General features: G+C 38.1%; 1 protein-coding gene across 1 annotated transcript in view; it reads right to left on the bottom strand.

Annotated features, from left to right (window-relative positions):
• PRKN (parkin RBR E3 ubiquitin protein ligase) overlaps positions 1–18,768 on the bottom strand; it is a 543,490-nt gene that overhangs the window by 287,076 nt on the left and 237,646 nt on the right. Inside the window, exon 6 of the mRNA XM_033011713.2 lies at positions 2,449–2,585. Within this exon, the coding sequence (XP_032867604.2) occupies positions 2,449–2,585 (137 nt within the window). The remainder of the gene's footprint in view (positions 1–2,448; positions 2,586–18,768) is intronic.

Here is an 18,768-nt window from a genome sequence, read left to right as displayed (position 1 = left end):
AACCTCTCCAACACAAAGCATGCTGGCACACTTTAATGTCAATACTTCTTAGAGATAATCAGGCTGGCTCTGAGTAAGCAGGCATGCCTAGACAGCACCACACACCACTGTGCAGAGATACTAGCACAGGTCCTGAAGTAGTCATTGCCTGGTCAATCCTAATCAGCCTATCAGAAGTGTCAAACAGCCCGTCCCACATGCTCTACTGACACAGCTATGCTTCCCTTCTTTCAGCATCACACTTTGGCTCTAGCTCAGGAACCGCTGTACTGCACAGCACTGCACAGCACTGCACTGGGGCACACCTACACCAGGCACTCTGCTGGCACAGGGCAGCACCTCTGCAGAAATTTTTCCAAGAACCATTCATACTAACTGGAGAACATAGAGAAAATGTACTGCAATTGTATTATTATTACTACTACTACTAGTAGTTCTACTATAACATACAGTATTTTGAAAACAACTTTCTGGTTTGGGGAGTTCTGAAACTTTAAGATTAGCGATATTTTAGCATTTCCATATTTAGCTATTCTAACACCGAAATTATAGCACAGGGGAGGCTAGATTGGCAGCAATAGCTGCTTTTCCATTCCCACAGCTGAACCCTATCTCACTTGAACAGTAGAATTACAGTCATCCTTTGTGCATCCTTTATGGTATCACTTTCTTAGGCCAAGCCTATGCCTTCCTCACCTCCTAAAGACTGAAATAGCGACCCTGAGCATTTCAGCTCTGTGCTTTTGCATTTTCTCCTCATCACATCCCTACTCTGATTCTACCACTCAAGTCCCATAGTGTTCAACACATAGAAGAGAGAAAAAGACTGGCTTGCTACTGCCAGCCAGGGGTAAAAACTTCTGCAAATTTCTTAGTCCCCTTTCTGAGAAAAAAAAGGACAGATAAAACCTCTGAACTGATCAACCAGAGCTGCAAACTATCTGAAAAAATCCTAATACAAGTTTTGTGCAGCATGACTAGCAATGAGTTTACAGACAGAAGAGGTGGAAGAGCCATTAATTTAACATAACAGTCTGAACTGAAGGAAGTTCTGTGACACTAGCCGTGGCTGCAAGGAGGGCCGCAAGAGAGGAGAAAGATGAGTTGCCTGCTGCACCACTGGGATATCTGATTAACCTGGGGAACTAACGGGAGAACAGGGAAGAGAGCTGATAAACGAGGGGAAAAAAGGATGGATTCATCTGAAGTAGCTGATTAATTTGGGTGGGAGCAGAAAATGGATTAGCTTCTGGAGGGAGGCTGAGAGTACAGACTGACCACATAGTACTACAGTAATGTCAAGGTCAAGGAAAAGCACTGCTTATAAAGCTCCTGTTAGGTTCCTCATGACAAGTTTTCTCATACAACATTAAAAAGTGTTTTGTGCAGTGTGACATCAATGTGTAAATGTGGTAGCAGAGCAAACTGTTGGGGGGGAAGTAAAATGAGACCTGGCGAGACAGCACATAAACAGCAATTCTAGTGAAATGTGAACTGATGACCATTGCTAGACTGCTCCTGAAACAATGAAAAATAAATAATTTTAAATGGTTCTTACTACTGTACTTTCAGTATCCTCAAAGCATGACCTCACTTTAAGTAAATGTGACCCTCCTGAGAAAATTTGTCAATTTTTCTCCCATCTGGTGATTTGAAACTTATTTGCCAGCCATTCAGGTAATCAAGAAAACCCATTTTCTATGCTGCTTCTAACATGATGGAAAATTATTCTGACGACTATACAGCACTTGTGACTAACATACATACACATATGCAAATTTAAGACAGGAAAAACAAATTCTAATATATTTCTTTACGCAAAATTTTTGAGAATTTTGCAGTCCATGTGCCAGTGTAATTGAATCAATTCTCAAAACACACCTTCCAGATTCAGTGTAAACTTTTGTTTAGTTAGGTCAGACTTTGTTTCCTACACAGGTAAAACAGACAATCTATCATCTCCTCAGGGTGATCTGAGCAGATTTCATTCAATGAGGTGACAATTAGCAGCAATAGCTTCATCAACAGGAAGGCTATTTGAAATTCCTATTGCAGTCCATTTTTATTAGTACTTGAAGACAGGGCAAGAAAGTTAACAATTTACTTAATTTGAAAGTGGAAATGTGGAGGTCAAGGTGTTTTTCTTTAACCAGAGTGTAATGCTATCATCTGGTAGAACTTCAGCATTATAAAGTACTAATGTGAAGAAAATAAGTATTTGCTTTTAAAAGAAATGCCCTTTGGAATCCGATTAATCCTCCAGCTCACATGCTCAGCAAGAACCACTTCAATATTAAAATATGTTCTCCATGAAATGAAACAACTCCTATCAAAGCAGTGTAATTCCACAGATATACCCAAAATTAATAGGTGCTAAAAAAATTCTTGCCCTGAAATCCAAATCACATACATTAAAAAAAAAAAAAAAAAAAATCAGCTAAAACATACCTACGCAGGGGAGGGAATAGCCAAGCTGCAGGTCATGGATGAACTGACGGTCATTCAGCATAGTCACACAGTACAAATGGAAACAGTCTAGGCAAATGACATGGCGATGCACGCACTGGAACACAAGCACAGGACTCCTATTAAAAAGAAAATAGTGAAAATGATGAACAAGGACTGGATGGAAATCTACAACAAGCTTTGTTTCAAACTTGTAATTTTACAATAATTTTTCATTAGTAGCACACAAGATTATTATGTACATAAAAAAATAATTTAGCTTGTCGTATTGCAGCACTTTTTAAAAGAGATGGTTTCTAACATGAATCAGATGCAAGGAAATAGAGGTGAGTTGAAACTCCACCAAAAACTTAAACCCAAAGCAAGAAAAGTGCTTTAGTAACAGAAATCTTTTGTATGAGGTAAGGTAAGATCTTGTATAGTAAAACATCAAATGGTGGTAGTTAGGATTAAATAGAAATATGACCACCTAAGAAAGCTAAATAGGACTTTGTGAAGACCACACTCTGCCTTCAGCCTCTCAAAGAAGGCACTGGAACTCTGCATAGAGGGCATTCCCTTAGTAATAATAAGCAAAATAATTCAGCCTCTGCTTAGAGGGATTCCATTTGGGAACAAGACACCTAAACTTCAGTGTCATACATAAATACCTACTTGCATGTTAAGCAAGAAATACCCACTATAGTCAATACACTCAGTGGAAGCTGGAGCTGATCCACCTTCGGGTCGCCGCATTAGGGCAAGTCGAATCACGCACGTGGCTCCCTTGTCTGTATGGACTAAATCTCCACAGACCATTACCGGAGCTCAGACACCTATCACACACACAGACACCTACATGGAGACAACTAAATATGGGTATCCCAAGCTCAACAGGATACTGCTTGTGGAGATGCAGAAAGGAGACACTTGGAATAAGTGAGGACAAAGAATTTTACTCCTGAGTTGGCCTGCACTCAGAAATCCTCTGGTGCTGGCCACAGCGAGGAGGGGCAGTGGCTCCCAAAATCCTGCTCAGGACCAGCACGCTGGAGGTGAAAGAAAAAAAGAATAATATAGGAAATAATACATATACATGAAATATGTCTTCACTGCAGGAACACAACGATAAACCTAATGGGTTTGCTCTAATATAAGTTAACTTCTGGTAATTCCTGATGAACATAACTTAACTGTCAATTCCAAAGGAATGACTATGACCCCTTTGATAAAGTTATGTGCTCTCTAAGTGTTATACAATACTGCTTGCTTATCTTGAGAAGTATCACCAACCCCAACTATCAAAACTGCAAAAATAGAGAGACATGCGTTAAGCTGATAAGAACAGTGAGATTCTCACTCAACTTTACTCCTTTTATCTGTCTGTGGATAAACACAGGTAGAAATGTGTTAAATGTTAAAATTTTTTAGTAGATAGGAAAAAAGAGAATTATTTTCAAAAATAAAAGGATGAATTCTCACATATTCACTGTACTCTAGTAGACAGGAATTAAAATACAACATTAAATACAGCAGGACTTGTGATAAAATCATTAGAGTTAGTAATACTGCTATAGCTTCTATAAATCCTGCTAGATGATGCTTTGAAAACCCACTGAAACAGTATATCACCAAGCCCTCAATGTGGAAATACAACTGCAAAGTGTAATCAATAATAATTTCATATACTGTATATAAGCATTTAATCTTCCATGAAAATATACTTTAGAGTTGCACATACTATAGAATTCATGGTAGTGTGTTGGTATCTCCAAAAATATAATCTCTGTGTTTTAAGGATTCTGTTGAATAAAGAGGCTTAAAAATTGAATTCAATAAAACCTCCCCATTACTAATCCTTATTAGTTGCCCACTTGCTGTTCTGAATGTAATGAATAATAATTTTAAAAAGACAGCTGTAAGACAAAATGAGGAGCTGATCTGTATCATTTTAGCTCTGGATGGTCCCAGAATCATTATAGAGAGCTGGAGCAGCAGTTATCTTGTCCCTACAGTGAGAAAGTCCCCATGGCTCACCAGTCAAAATTAACATTAAGAAAAACACCCCAAAGATTTCTTCCTGAAATTCATTAATCAATTTTGCCTATAGCTTTATCAGATATTTCTCTTTTAGGGTTAATTGCTCGTATTTATTGCTGCAGTATCTGAGTATTTGTTTAGCTTCATGGGAAGCTCCCTGGATCTAAATTCACACCTCTCTGACCTTTGCTTCAAAGGCAAAGTACGTCTTACATGTGAGGAGAGATCCACGAGAGAAACCTATCAAGAGTTGGATATGTTAAAAAACTGAGGCCAGAAATGAAAACGGCATTATTAACACTTCCACCTAAACTTGAATGAAACCAAGACTAACAGCACTTCATCATCCAAAAGAACTACTACAATCAGTTACTAATGTAAATTATTTTGTGATAATCATTTTTGCTTCTAATACATTACAACTGTTTGAAAATAAACTATATTCTCCAGAAGGGGCACAGCCATATATGTACACATTTAAACTGCATCTCTAGGAACAATGTTAATCTTAAAATATGCTACCTTTTAACACTATGAGACTTGAAAGCAATGTATACAAACTAGGTATAAGTCTGGGTTCTGACCATGTCAGAAAGCACAAGCTTAGCTTTCATAGCTATTACAGTCCACTAATTTTGCAGCCCACAGTATCTGTGTAGTAGGACTTTGAGAAGCTCAATCTGTATGCAATGCAGATTTATCCAAATTCATTTGACATTGGAACAGTCATTGCATTCCAACATTTGCAGATTCTGTATCAAAAGAAAGCACTTCAAGTTTAAAAGGGATATAAAAGTTTTGTTCCTGAGATCAGTAAAGATGAAGATGTAGAGATTATGTTCATAATGCCCAGATGAAGCTAGTAAATACTCATTTAGGATAACCCAAAGATTTATTAATAGAAGACTTGCTTGAACCAAACACAGTTTATTTTAGAGAGGAGTATTATGAAAGTCAAAAAATTTGCCATATCGTGTAACAAAGGCCCTTGCTCAATCTAATGTAACAGTCTAGTAATGTAAATCTGATGTATATTTTAAAAGGTATTTCATAGGTTCCATTTACATAATGTGTTTGGCTGAATTAGAGGCTTCATGAGAACACTATATCAGAAAAATGTTTCTCACAGCAAGGGATAAATTGGTCCTTTTTGTTCACCAATTAGGAATGTAACCACTTTTAAAAATTGAAAATCTAACATTACAATGCATCACAGAAAATTTCCATAATAAGTCACTCAATCCTGTGCTCTGATTCCTTTTCATTAGAGTTTTATCAGCATGCAGTTATCTAAATGAAAAAGAAAGGAGGATCTAAATGTTTCTGCTTCATGTTATTACTGTCAGATAACTGTGTGGCACAATACCAGTACGACTGGAAGCACTATCTGGTCTGTACGCTCTTTCTTCCTTCTCCTGAGGAGCAGCAAGACACAAACAATTCTCAGATAGACTACAACAGTATATTGGCTAAATAAAGATATGAAGTCTTGATCTTGTTCAGATAAGAAGGTCACTGGGAAATAAATTGTTTTAGTATATCCCAAAATCTCAAGACTGTTATTAATGTACTGAGAGTGAGTCCAATGGCTATGAATTTGAGGGGCTACTTAGCATAAGGAATTATTTGCACACATAATAGTGGATTCACTGATATATCTTTCAATGTTACTGAAGAAAAATGTGGGGCACTTTGCCCTTTGCTAGGTCTTTATCCTTCATATTTTGAAAAAAACCCCCAAACTTGACTGAGTAAAGGTTAAACAGCACACCACATATATCAGTCCATTATTTTTTAGAAAATGTGAGTAGTCAGAGTCTGAAGCACTTTGGAGCAAGACGTATATCTAAGCATGTAGAAATCTCTGAAAATCATGTTGGATAAATCTGTGAAAGCCCCTTGAGGTCATTTCTAGGTGACAGTTGGATTTTTCTCACCTCAATCTCAAAATCTTAACCAAATAATAATAAAAAACCTTAGCAGATGTCTGTAAGGCTGCCTTGCTGGGATTACAGTCAGTGAATCAAAAATAGCCATTTGGGATTCATTTCTGTGCAGTAAATAAATCTGAATGCACACAGCTACATCACAGCCTTTAACCCCACCTATGAGTGCTATATTTATCATAACACACTTCTGCATTTCTAATACATTTTTCCACGATGGTAATCTTCCTGTACGTAAAAAAGCTTTCTATATAAGTACCATGAAATAATTTTGTTTATGATTGGATCTCTATGCCATTCCAAAATGAATCTTTGTTAACTTACAGGTCAGATCAATAAGCACCATTCAAGAAAAGATGAATCACTGGATAAAATATGTAAAAAAAAGAGAAATTATGGAAAATACAAACTTTGGTGACACAGACACTACAGACACTGTCCTACATTATAAACAAAGTAATTAAACAGAAATGCTGTCCTTGAGCAGTACTCAATCAGTTTTGGCTCTACCCTTGTATCAGAACAAAATTACAATGCCTAAATAAACCAAAACATTCATCCATCACATGGCATCCTCATAGAACTGTATATAGGAAGAGCATAGTCTTCTAATTTATACAAAGTTGGTGCCACATCTGGTTTTCCTGTCTATCGCATACAGTCCACTGTTATTCAAAACTATTGAAAGAATTGCCTGTTTATGATGCTTTAAGTGCATGTTTTTCTTACCATGAAAACACTTCCAGAAGTACTTCCAGTTAGAGCAGATTATTAAATTCTATTAGAAAGATGATACTATTTATATAAAATATAAAATATAGAAAATACAGAAAAATTACCAAAGTGATTTCTGGTTTAGAACCGAGGCAGTTTGGAGGAAAGTACAGCAACAAATCCTGCCTTTTAATGAGCAATATGCTATTATAGATAAATAGAAACAGTGACCTAGCAATTTCAGACAACTTGTAAGCAACAATGCAGGCCCTTTTATTTATATTTAGACAAAGGTAGGCATTTGAAATAGGTATCAAGATCTTACACAATTAGCAATGACAAAATACTTAGAAAAAAATCTCACTGATACGACTTTGCAGTCAAGAACTCATCTTTCATGGACTTTTAGGAACAGAAAGTACATCCCTACTTTCTCCTTCCTAAGGGATGAAAAGAAATCTTTACATAGACTGTGCCAATTAAAAAACCTGGTGTATATATATATATAGCATTGCCAGAAAACTGACATATTAAATCCACTAAAAAAAACAAACAAAAAAATTGTTTTGTGTCTTTGATCACTTGCCACACAACGCATCAAAGGTCATAAAGTGAAGGTTATGAACAGCACGAGACATCACTGTGCAAGCTTAAATTTTCTGGCTGTGCTTCTGTGTAAAAATGTATTCTGACCCACAGCTGTTAGCTTAAAGGGGCATTGGCAAGTGAAATCTGACCTACTTTCTCCTCTATTATATTACATGTTTTCCTCTAAAATGTGCTTTCATGTTTCTTACTTCTTTTGGAAAGCAGCACCAAGAGGCCAGAACCCAGGAACAGCCTGACAGTAATAAACCAGAATATAAGAGGGAAGAACAGGCACACTTAAAATCAGTGCACATGATAGCAAGTGCTTCTTTTGGCAGTGCTCCTGTTAAATCCGTTAAGGTTTTTTTTTTCGTGCTATGGAAGCGACACACATTATTGCCTGTAAAATCTGTGATCATAGCAGCAGGCAACAGCATCTGCCTCCCAAAGACACAGGCAAGGGAATTCTATGTTCCATGTACTGGTACCTTCGTATTAGCATCCAGCATTAAATATGTGCTTTGCCTGCGTGGTCAGACATGCCTTGTCTGAGCTCCATGTTCAGACACAATAACCACCTTTGGTACTATCAGCTGAATCTTATGATATCAAGGAATGGACAATGATTAGTCTGGAGAAGAAACTTTTCCTGTAAACTATCAGACTAGCTATGTACAGTGCTCCTCTGCACAGCAAATAACTGATAAATCAGTCATGCTTTGAAAGGCTATCAGTAGAACCTGCTCCTTTTCCTTCATCTGTGCTTTTAAAACCTCATTAACACTCCACCAGAGAGAAAAGGAAAAGGCCTTGCTAATAGAAGCAAAAGATGACAAATGTGAACAAAGAAAGCAGCTCACAAGCTGCCCTAACCCAAGCCCTGATGCCAGCTGGCAGTGGGAATATGAGAACAACAAATAGGACAGTAGAAGTGTGCAGTGTCTTTGCTTTTCACAGAGCATGGAGGACTTTGCATGGATGTGGTTCTTCAGAGCTCAGGGACCCTTGGATATTGATCTGTTCTATTCCTCACAGCAATCCCCTGGGAGCTCAAGGACTTCCCTGGCATCAGGCTCACCATGATTTTTTACACGAGTATGCAGGTGTGCTCAGCAGCACACCAGATGATCATAATCATCAGTAGGAACCATCTTACTGTGAACCACTTCCTCCATACTGGCTCTTTTGCATGCAATGACCTCCTAGATACTCTGTCACTTGTACCTCAGCTTTTGCCACTGAAGGGTGGCAAATGCTTCTTGCACCCTTCCCTGGATTTAAGCTGGCTCACAGCAGACCTTCCTCTCCCCCAAGGCAGCACCCAGCCTTCAGCAGCACAGGCAAAACCACACATTGCAGGCAGTCCACACCAGCCACAAGCTCCATTTTGCCCCAGAAGCCTCTCTTTCGCAGGCTCCTGATTTTCTGACTAGAGATACTTGACGTTGACACACCAGTCATACAGTCAGAAATCAGCCTAGTTTGATTTTCAGAAAAATAAATAAATACATACAAAAATCAGCAAGGTAACTGATGAAGTTGGGAGAATGATGGGATATCACGATAAGAGGAGGAAGGGCTAACTACTTGAACAAGAAGCACCAGGTGATCGTTCAGTAATTAAGGATGAATAAATAAAAAAAGTCAAAATGCCTTTGTACCCTACTGGTCTCTTATTCCCCTGACTCGTTGCTGACAACCCCATTGATTTCTTCCAAGGATTTAAACCTTATTTAGTCTTACTCCCTACATCTATGCTGGTAAATTTAACATTGTCAGCAAATGTTCTTATGCCACTGGAATGCAATTGTCTACACTGCTAAACGGTTAGAATGGGCTCTGGCTTAGTTTTAGGCTTGCCAAATAGCAAAGTCCCAAACAGTTTCTGGGCATAGTCCAGGGGTTACCATGTGCTGTCTCCATCAGGCAACAGCAATCTGCATGTGGCCACTCTGCTTTAAAAACTAGGACAGTTTCATACCAAGGATCTATGGTAGAAGAGCTTTATTCTGGGACCCTGCTCTTAATACCAGAATTTACTGAATTACTCTGTTTCCTTATTCTTAGACTCACACCTCCATTCCCCAAACCAAACTGTTGGAGATAGCCTGTGAAAATTATATTGTCTGTAAATACATTACATAGAAGAAAAGTTTCCCAACATGAAAGATAAGAAAGAATCATGACCTCTTTTTGCCTTCTTGTCAATGTGGAAATCCCTGGAAAGACACAGAATGAAAAGAATATTGGATATCACCTTAAGAGACACTGTCACATTATCTTCTTTATTCCCTGTGACTCTAGGAGGGACTAGGACTGCTGGATACAGAATGTTTCCACTGTGTAAATTTCAGTTATTCCCTTCCAGTTAACTGTGAAAATACACCCTGGTGCATGAACTTTAAGACTGTGTCTCTTAACTTATGGAGAAGAAAAGAAGACTGGAAAACAAGGTCACGTAGAGAAGCAGGGGAAGGGGAAGAGGTAAGAAAGATGTAAGAGGGAGCACAAGGTAGAAGTGATACATTAAGTGCATTTAATCTTTGAGAATTATCTTTCACCACCTTGAGATTATGTTTTATGTTTTTTCTCATCTTTCTTTTCAAATATGAATATTCACTTTATATGTTCATCCAAACAATAACTTGAGGGTGCTTTCCATTAAATGAGTCTTCAGTCTCAACCAAAGATATGGTTATTATCTTATAAACAAAACCACCCTCAAGTTATTGTTATAAGAAAGAGATTTCTTTATAGAAAACCATTTTTTTCAACTCTCACTATCATTATAATTTACAGATAATATTTTACTCTTTCCTCCTCAAGGCACATACCTTAGCATAAATGTCAAGATGCAGTTATCTGGGAACACCTTATATATCAGTACCTTCACTCAAAGGGAAGAAGAATAAGCCTTGAGCTAGCAAGTCTCATTGAATGCAGCCTGACTTGGTAGATTGTAAGTGTAAAAAGCAGTTAATTCACCTCAATAGTCTGAGGCAAATAGTTTGCTATGTCCACCAGAAAACTGTACTAGCAGTGAGAGCGGCTTGTTTATGTCATTTTTATATACTACTTACAACAACTATCATAAGATATTCATATTGTGATTTTTTTTCCTGATCTTGTTATGGCCCTTGTCACAAGAACAAGCATAGAATTTAAATTCTCAACAGGTACACAGCTGTATGTTTAAACTTCTTCATTTGCCTTCTCCATCTTTTAACCTACATGTCAACTTCCATTACATGGAAGAGTAAATAGAATCAACAAGAAAAAAACAAACCACAAATTAAATAGTAAAAAACAGATAAATTATTACAAAGTTTTGGAAGTATCAATTCTGAATTTGTAACTGGGCCAATAAAAAAAAAAATATGTTTGCAGACAATCCTAAAGATTTACAGAGATTAAATTCAACTCAAATGAGGATTCTGGAAGTTCAATTAATTGTATGTGCCTCTTTCCTGTTTAATTTCAGCATGTGTTTTCATTAGTTTTTCACTGCCTTCTTAGAGGTTAGCTGGTTTTGTTCTTTCAAGCAATTACAATATATATTAGGACTCAAGTAATCTACTCTTCTTTTTACAGGAATACTCAGGAAAAATCTTCTCCCATTTGTCCACCTGACCTAATAGTCTGTGTAACACTCAGGAAGACTGACATTTATCCAAATATAACTTTGTATTTCTCTAGTACCTTTCAATTCCAGATCTTGAGACCCAAATGATACTTCAAGTACAGTGAAAGACAGTAACACGTAGGCATGCGTGAGATTTATCCCTCTTCTAAGTTTACTGAATATTGTAGGAATGGAAACAAGGGCATTCACAATATTACTTTAGAATATCATCTCTGACAATCCTGTGGAAGCTATTTGTGATGCTAATGTGGACTGACTTCTAGAAGAAGTTATATTGCAAGAAAAAAAAAATGTGGTGGCCATTTCCTTTGTTCTTCAAGCAGATCAGGTTTTTAGTTAATGAAACAGTAATACACTATTCATATAAATGTCACAGAATTTATGTGAAGACCCTTATTGGAAACAGAGTGTGCATGAAAGGGCATGTATCTTGGGAACCTCATTAATATTTAATTTCTGCCCATCTTTCCCTTGTTTTGACAAAGTGGTTTACTTCCTACCTCACACTTAGCTAGTTAGGTGGACTGACATGTGGGGAGGGAAAGGCGTATGGATTATTGACCTTACCCCCTCCTTGGCCTCATTGAGCATTCGTTCAAAGAGAAGGACGCAGCAAACAAGCTCTGCAACCCTCTCGGAGGGGATATAACAGCCATAATTATCAGCACTAAGGAATAGTTTTGACTTCTCATATTTATCTACGGCTTTATCAGAACACATAGATCATTCCCACAGAGACTATTCATAACACTCTCTCTCTGTTAGAGGAAGTAACACAGCCTCAGGAGAGAAGACAGGTTATAGGTAAAAACTTGATATGTATCCCAGTAATTTTTGAGAAAAAGACAAATTCAGAAATATTAACAAATATTTTCTAAGTTTTTCTCTGCCTTCAATTACATTCTGACACACCATACTTATTGTACATGAGCTAAGGTCTGGAATCCAGTCTAGCTAACAGGAAAAAAAGGAGGAAGAAAAAGAACAAGGAAACAGAGTGGAAAACAAGCAAAACAAAATTTTATCAATCAAAATTTTATAATCAAACTCATTTAACATATGAAATAATATTCAGGAGATATCCTGCAATCCTCATGGATGACATTACTTAGCTTCATGGTCCACCTATATTCACTCACTGTCTCATCAAACCATGAATTATATACAGAAATTTTTCGTTACAAATGGTGGATTTCTTCCATTACAATGGCAAAGAGAGTACATTTGTATAGGAGGTCTAAGAGCTGGCTTCAGCCCTAATAATCTGTACACCACTAAAATGTGACCAAGAAATATATTCAGACTCTGTGACAAAACCTTTCCTGCTCCTTCTCTTGCTCAGTGAAGAAAGAGAGACACTTTATTTCTCAAAACACATTGACAAAACAAACAAACAAGTGAGCATCACTTAATTCAAAATGTAGGACAAAATAATGAGCATTTCCCAAAAGAAACATTTATGAGGCTCCTGCATTTTCTGTTTCAAATTATAGAACAGAGCCTGAAATAAATGGCAACCCCACTTTATTTAAAATGGTATTTACCAATGATAATTGGAAATTAGATCACTTATTGATCCATACCTTTTGCTTGTAAATAAAACATTGAAACTATTTTTTTTTCCTAATCAGTTGTAATATTATATATCAAAACTGTATTCCAAGCTATATCTTTTATATTTAAAATTTACTTTAAAGTTTTAAAGTTTCACTTAAAGTTTTTACACTCATAAGTTTTTAAAAATTAGCATTGTTTAAAAGAGATGGGACACATAGCTACTTCCTTTCAAAAAAATCCACTGGACACAAGGGAATATCTTGATCAGATTTTGGTTTTTAATTTAGATGCTATGTAGAAATAATCTCTGGGATTAAGATTGTGCATGGTAAAAAAGAAATAATTTTCTGGATGTTAGTAATCAAGAAGAAAGTACATCAGCAAGACTGTAGTATGTAGATTCTGTCAGTTAAAATAAAGAAAAAATCGGAATACAAAAAAACAGATTCCCTGCCTCAACAGTCTGCACTGTATTACTTTCAGATAGAAAACCCTTAGAGATGCTAAGTAAAAAGATCTTTTTAAATTAGGGAGCCTCACTTCTTTATTGCATTTCAAAAAAATCTAAAAGGCCACATGGTATAAGGCTCCATTCACAGAATGGATGACAAGAACTTCTATGGGATATTGACTTCCATATCCTAAATTACAACTCATAATGGCTCATGTAAAATATGATTTAACTACATTACTATGAAGTTTACATGTAACAATGGAAATGTCAATGGATGTGTGATATTTCATTTTTAAATAATTATAATTCATCTGTTTTCTAGCATGCATGATTTTTTTCCCTAAATTATTGTCTCATCAAGATAGAAACTTTTCTGGTAATAATGACAGCCTTGAAATTCAGTGATGAGAAATGGAGGGCACATAGAAAATGCAGCTGTGCAAATTGCATTAAGAAGTAGGGCTAGTAGGACCACAAACTTGCCTGAAGTCATACACCCTGCTCTCAGTGGCATTGCATGCCTTTGAAAGTAGTTCATACAAAGAATTTATGCTTTCTTCAATAGAAAGAGTGCTGTATTGTGCTCAGCCCCACTCATTTCTATACAGATGAACACAGCATACACTTTGATTAGCATGAAAGCAATGACTGAATCTGGTAGGAATCTAGTGTTCTTTCTCTGAAGATACTACAGAAGTGTGTTTGGTTGCAGTGTATAAAGGAACAACTAATATCACAGCAGCAAAAACTATACCAGACACTGGCAAGAAAGTTATCAAAATGACTAACAGAGAAGTTAAGACTTGCCACTTCTTTCCTAGATCTGATTATGATTTCGTTATACTCAATAGCTAAAATGTCATTGACTTGAGCTGACCAAAATTTGGCCTTACACTTTTTTGAATAACTGCAAAGATATAATTCAATGTGAAAAATAATAATATCTTAAATTGACAGGTGCAGACCAGGTGTTTTAGTTACACCTAATAAATTTAATTGCACAGCAGCTGCATACAAAAAAACATGCTTGCACCTGTACATCTGCTTAATTTTACCTGGAAAACATTCTGCTTTAGCATTCATTGAATGTCTTTGTATTTTTAAGTGGAGGAAGACAGAAAGTTCAGTGCTGAAATAAAATTAATGGATAAAAGTTACCAGAATTTCCTTCTCTGTCAAAACAGCACCTTTCTCCCTCCACTCCGAATAATATAATCAACATTTTGCTCATACCAATTATTCAGGAGTTTTGAGGACGGGTTAAGGCCAGTGAATCTTACTGCTATGCTCTGCCTGACCTGGTTTAGAGTTCAGCGTCTGAGAGAACAAAAGTTCATCAGCCAAGGTAAAGCTGGAAGTGCAATAAGACACCATTTTTAGGATGTTCATGCTAAGTAATAAGTACTAATTACTGCTTCCTAGCAGTTACATCTTCAGCTGCATGGGTACTGGAGCTGGCTCTGCCTCATTCCTCCTCTGTGTCAACTCTATAATCCCCTGGCAATGTGCAGACTGGGAAGTAAAAGGAGAAAACAAACCAAAACAAATATAACCTTTGAAATGACATCTAGTAGGAATACTCAGGAATCCAAGTATATGGATTCAATTCAAATCTCTTCCAGAAACTGCCAAACTCTGTGAGCATGATTGATCCCCCAGAGAAGGTTTGGGCCAATTCTTATCAAAACTGTCTCACACATTCCCAATTATATAATGTACCAATTATATTTCCCATTCTCTCTTACATTAGATAGCCTGACAGTGAACTGTTCAGCCGTGCATGATTCATTAGGTTTGCCTTCTCTTTCTAGACACAAGCTATAGAAGAGAGCAGCCCTTGAACCCCAGCCTGCTTCGGCAAAGGGTGAAAAGTCAATGACATTTCCTTGTCTTGTGGCATCAGAAACACAGCAGCCTCCCAGCACTCTGAATCACCACACTACAAGTGCTAGCCTGAGCGTTGGAGCCACACAGGTTTTATAAATAGTGCCTACACTGGGTTTCAGTGTACTTGTGCAAAGGACCTTTTTATTTGAGGGTTGGCCTCACTATAGACAGCCTTGTTACAAGAGGTGAAGTTTATCAGATTAGAAGCAACACTTAGTAATCAGGACACATTTCCAAGTTCATATGACATGTCAGCTGCTTACATATCTTCCAATTCTGCTTCACGTAGTCCTTTTAAAGTTAAACATGAAGTGACAGAAGTGTAGAAATATCTGTGTCCTGCACTCTGTGAATATAACAGCTAAAACCCCCACCTTGACATGTCAGCTGACAACATAAAAAATATCCCTGACCTCTGCTGAGGCGTTCTGATTTTCCTAGCATCAACTTCTTGTAACAAAGAGAACAGAAAATACGTAATTGTGAACTCCACAATTATATATATATATATATATATATATACAGAATAATGAGGAATTTTTTTTGCATGACCCCAGACACAGTTTCAGTCTTTGCTCCTCTTTCTGTGTCTGTACAACAACCTATTCTACTTTACAGAAACAACACAAAAATCTAAAAATAGGGTTAACTAGTTGTTTATTTAATGTATTTGTAGCTATTTTCTTTTAAAAGGTATTTTCCTGCATCTTCCGTTGACAGATACAATGCTTTCAGCAGTTCGTTCTTTCATCATTTAAATAAACAGAGCACTCCCTGCAGCAACTCCTTTTCCTCCAAAATTAATTCCGTACTACTTTGGGTTTTCTCTCTGTCCTCAAGATTCCTCCTTTCAACATCTCTGTAGTTCTACCTCAGCTATTGTTTCAAATCAAGGCCAGCTTGTTCACCCTGGGTTCGCACGGGGCCAGGAATCTAGTACAACAGAGGATGACTATCACATGATACTGATGTTACTTGACATTTTCCCCATTAGTCCAATTCTGCATTCTGTATTTACTGTACAAACTCCAGTTTCTAGAAACACAGGGACAACAGGTATGGATTCGTTTATGACAAACACAGCCACTGTACATTGCCAAAGGATTTCTTCTTAGCATTATTCAAATCTTAATTTTACGATCAATTAACTAGCAAGAAACTTTTGACCTTTTAATATTCAATATTTGAGAAAGTATATGATGAAATAAGACCCTTCATTTACCTAATAGTTGGATGATGGGGCTGGTTATGCTTTAAATGCACACTCTCGGGGAGGGAAGGGAAAGCTGTAGCTCTTTAAAAGCCACATGTGCCCACACGACCTTTAACATCCTGCACTTGCCGTGAATTGCATGGGGGACATTTGTTATGTAACTTGAAAGGTGAAGAGTTTCAGCAACCTTGTCAAGATTCTTATCTGTACTCAGAGGATGGGGCCTAATTTTAATCTTGCTTACTTCTGCATTAATGAGAACTGACTACACACTGGGGACTGTAAAACTGGTCAACTGTAAAACCAGTGGGAGATCAAAATTTTTTGGCAAACCAGGTATTTGCAACTCTTGCAGTGTTTCTCAGATAAGTTTCAATCAGAACAATTGGAATATTGCAGTAAATATGTCACTTCAATTACCACACAAAGGAAATAAAATGAATGGAACTGTCTTAAGGAGACCAAAACCTTCAAAGCTGGGTGTTACATGTAACAGCAGTGCACTTTTAAAGATAAGACAAAAGGAGGACTATTACAAAAATACTTGTCTTGAAATTGGTCAAACAGGCCAGCTGGAAAGTTTAAGGAACTCATCCTTAGCTATTTTATCCAATTTACTTATTTTTCTTTTATTACTTTCTATAGTTATTTGTAGAACCATCTCATATTCTAAAAGATCACTGTCCTTACGTGTCATGGATATTTGTCCTGTTTGGGGCTGGACTAGAGTTCCCGTTGGTCTGGCAGCGGGAGGAGCTGCAGCCCCCTGAGACCCCAGGGGCTCCCCAGGTCCCAGTGCCCTCACCTGTGTGCGGGGGCGGGGGGAGCACAGCTGGAGGGCTGGGCCCCGATTGGCCGATAGTCCATGTCACGTGACATTGGCTCACTATATAAAGGCAGGAGTGGGCTGGGAGGGGCTCTCACTTCTGGGGAGTGTGGCTGTGGGGCCCTTGTGTTTGGGATTGCCTGGCCGGGAGCAGGCAAGTTTCGGTCAGCAGGTAGCGAGCAAATGCATTGGACATTAACTGTTTATACTGTCAGTGTATTGTTCTGTTACTGTTATTGAACTGTTTTTATCTCAACCCGTGAGTCTCCCTTTGCCCGATTCCCTCCCCATTCCCAAGTGGAGGGAGGGTGGGTAAGCAGCTGCAGGGTGTTTAGCTGCTGACCAGGCTCAAACCATGACAATATTTCAGAAAAGCCTAGCTAAGATAAAGCAAATGCACCTGTTTCTGGGATGAAAGTGCCTTCAAATGTTTTCTGATAGTAATATTAATGCTTTACAGTAGAGGTGATACTTAGTCACCCTGGACACCAACCATGTGTAATGCAATATATAGTTGCTAAGTGAAATGTATGAACGTGTAACTTCCTGACCCAACTGACAGAGGAGCAACAAGGAGAGGTGCTCTGCTGGACCTCATGCTTGCAAACAATGAGGAGCTTGTTGGAGATGTGAGGGCTGAAGGCAGCCTTGGCTGAAGTGCCCATGAGATGGTGGAATTCTGGATCCTGAGAGGAAAAAGCAGAGCAAAATGCAACACTAGACTTGAGGAGAGTAGACTCTGTCCTCTTCAAGGATCTTCTTGGAAAAGTCTCATGGGATAAGGCCCTGGAGGGAAGAAGGGTCCAGGAAAGCTGATTAATATTTAAGGATCCTTTCTCCAAGCTCGAGTGGTCCATCCCAAGGTCAAAAGTCAGGCAAAAATGCAAGGAGGCCTGCATGGATGAACATGGAGCTTCATAGGAAAACTCAAACATAAAAAGGGAGTATGGAGAAGGTAGAATCAGGGTCAGGTAACCTGGAAGAAATACGGAAGCACTGTCCAAGCACACAGGGGCCCAGTTAGGAAAGCCAAAGACTACCTGAAACTGAATCTGTTGAGAGATGTCAAAGGCAACAAGAAAGCCTTATGTAAGTGGCAAAAGTACAAAGTCCTGCACCTGAGGAGGAATAACCCCAGGCACCAGTATATGATGGGAACCAACCAGCAAGAAAGCAGCTTTGCAGAAAAGGGACTGGGGATCCTGGTGGACACTGAGTTGAACATGAGTCAGCAATAAGCTCTTGCCACAGAGACAGCTAACGGTATTGTGGATTGCATTAGGAAGAGTGTTGCCAGCAGGTCAAGGGAGGTGATACTACTGCTCGATTCAGCAGTGATGGAACACACCTGGAGCAGTGGGTCCAGCTCTGTGCTCTCCCATAAGAGAGACATGGAACTACTAGAGAGATCCCAGCAAAGGGCCATTCAGATGATTAAGGGACTGGAGCATCTCT

Source organism: Tyto alba, unplaced genomic scaffold (genome assembly GCF_018691265.1).
Source record: "Tyto alba isolate M040663 unplaced genomic scaffold, T.alba_DEE_v4.0 Super-Scaffold_22, whole genome shotgun sequence".
Taxonomy (NCBI): Eukaryota; Metazoa; Chordata; class Aves; order Strigiformes; family Tytonidae; genus Tyto; species Tyto alba.
The sequence above is the reverse complement of the archived record's forward strand: the minus strand, read 5'-3'. Positions and strand labels throughout refer to the sequence as shown.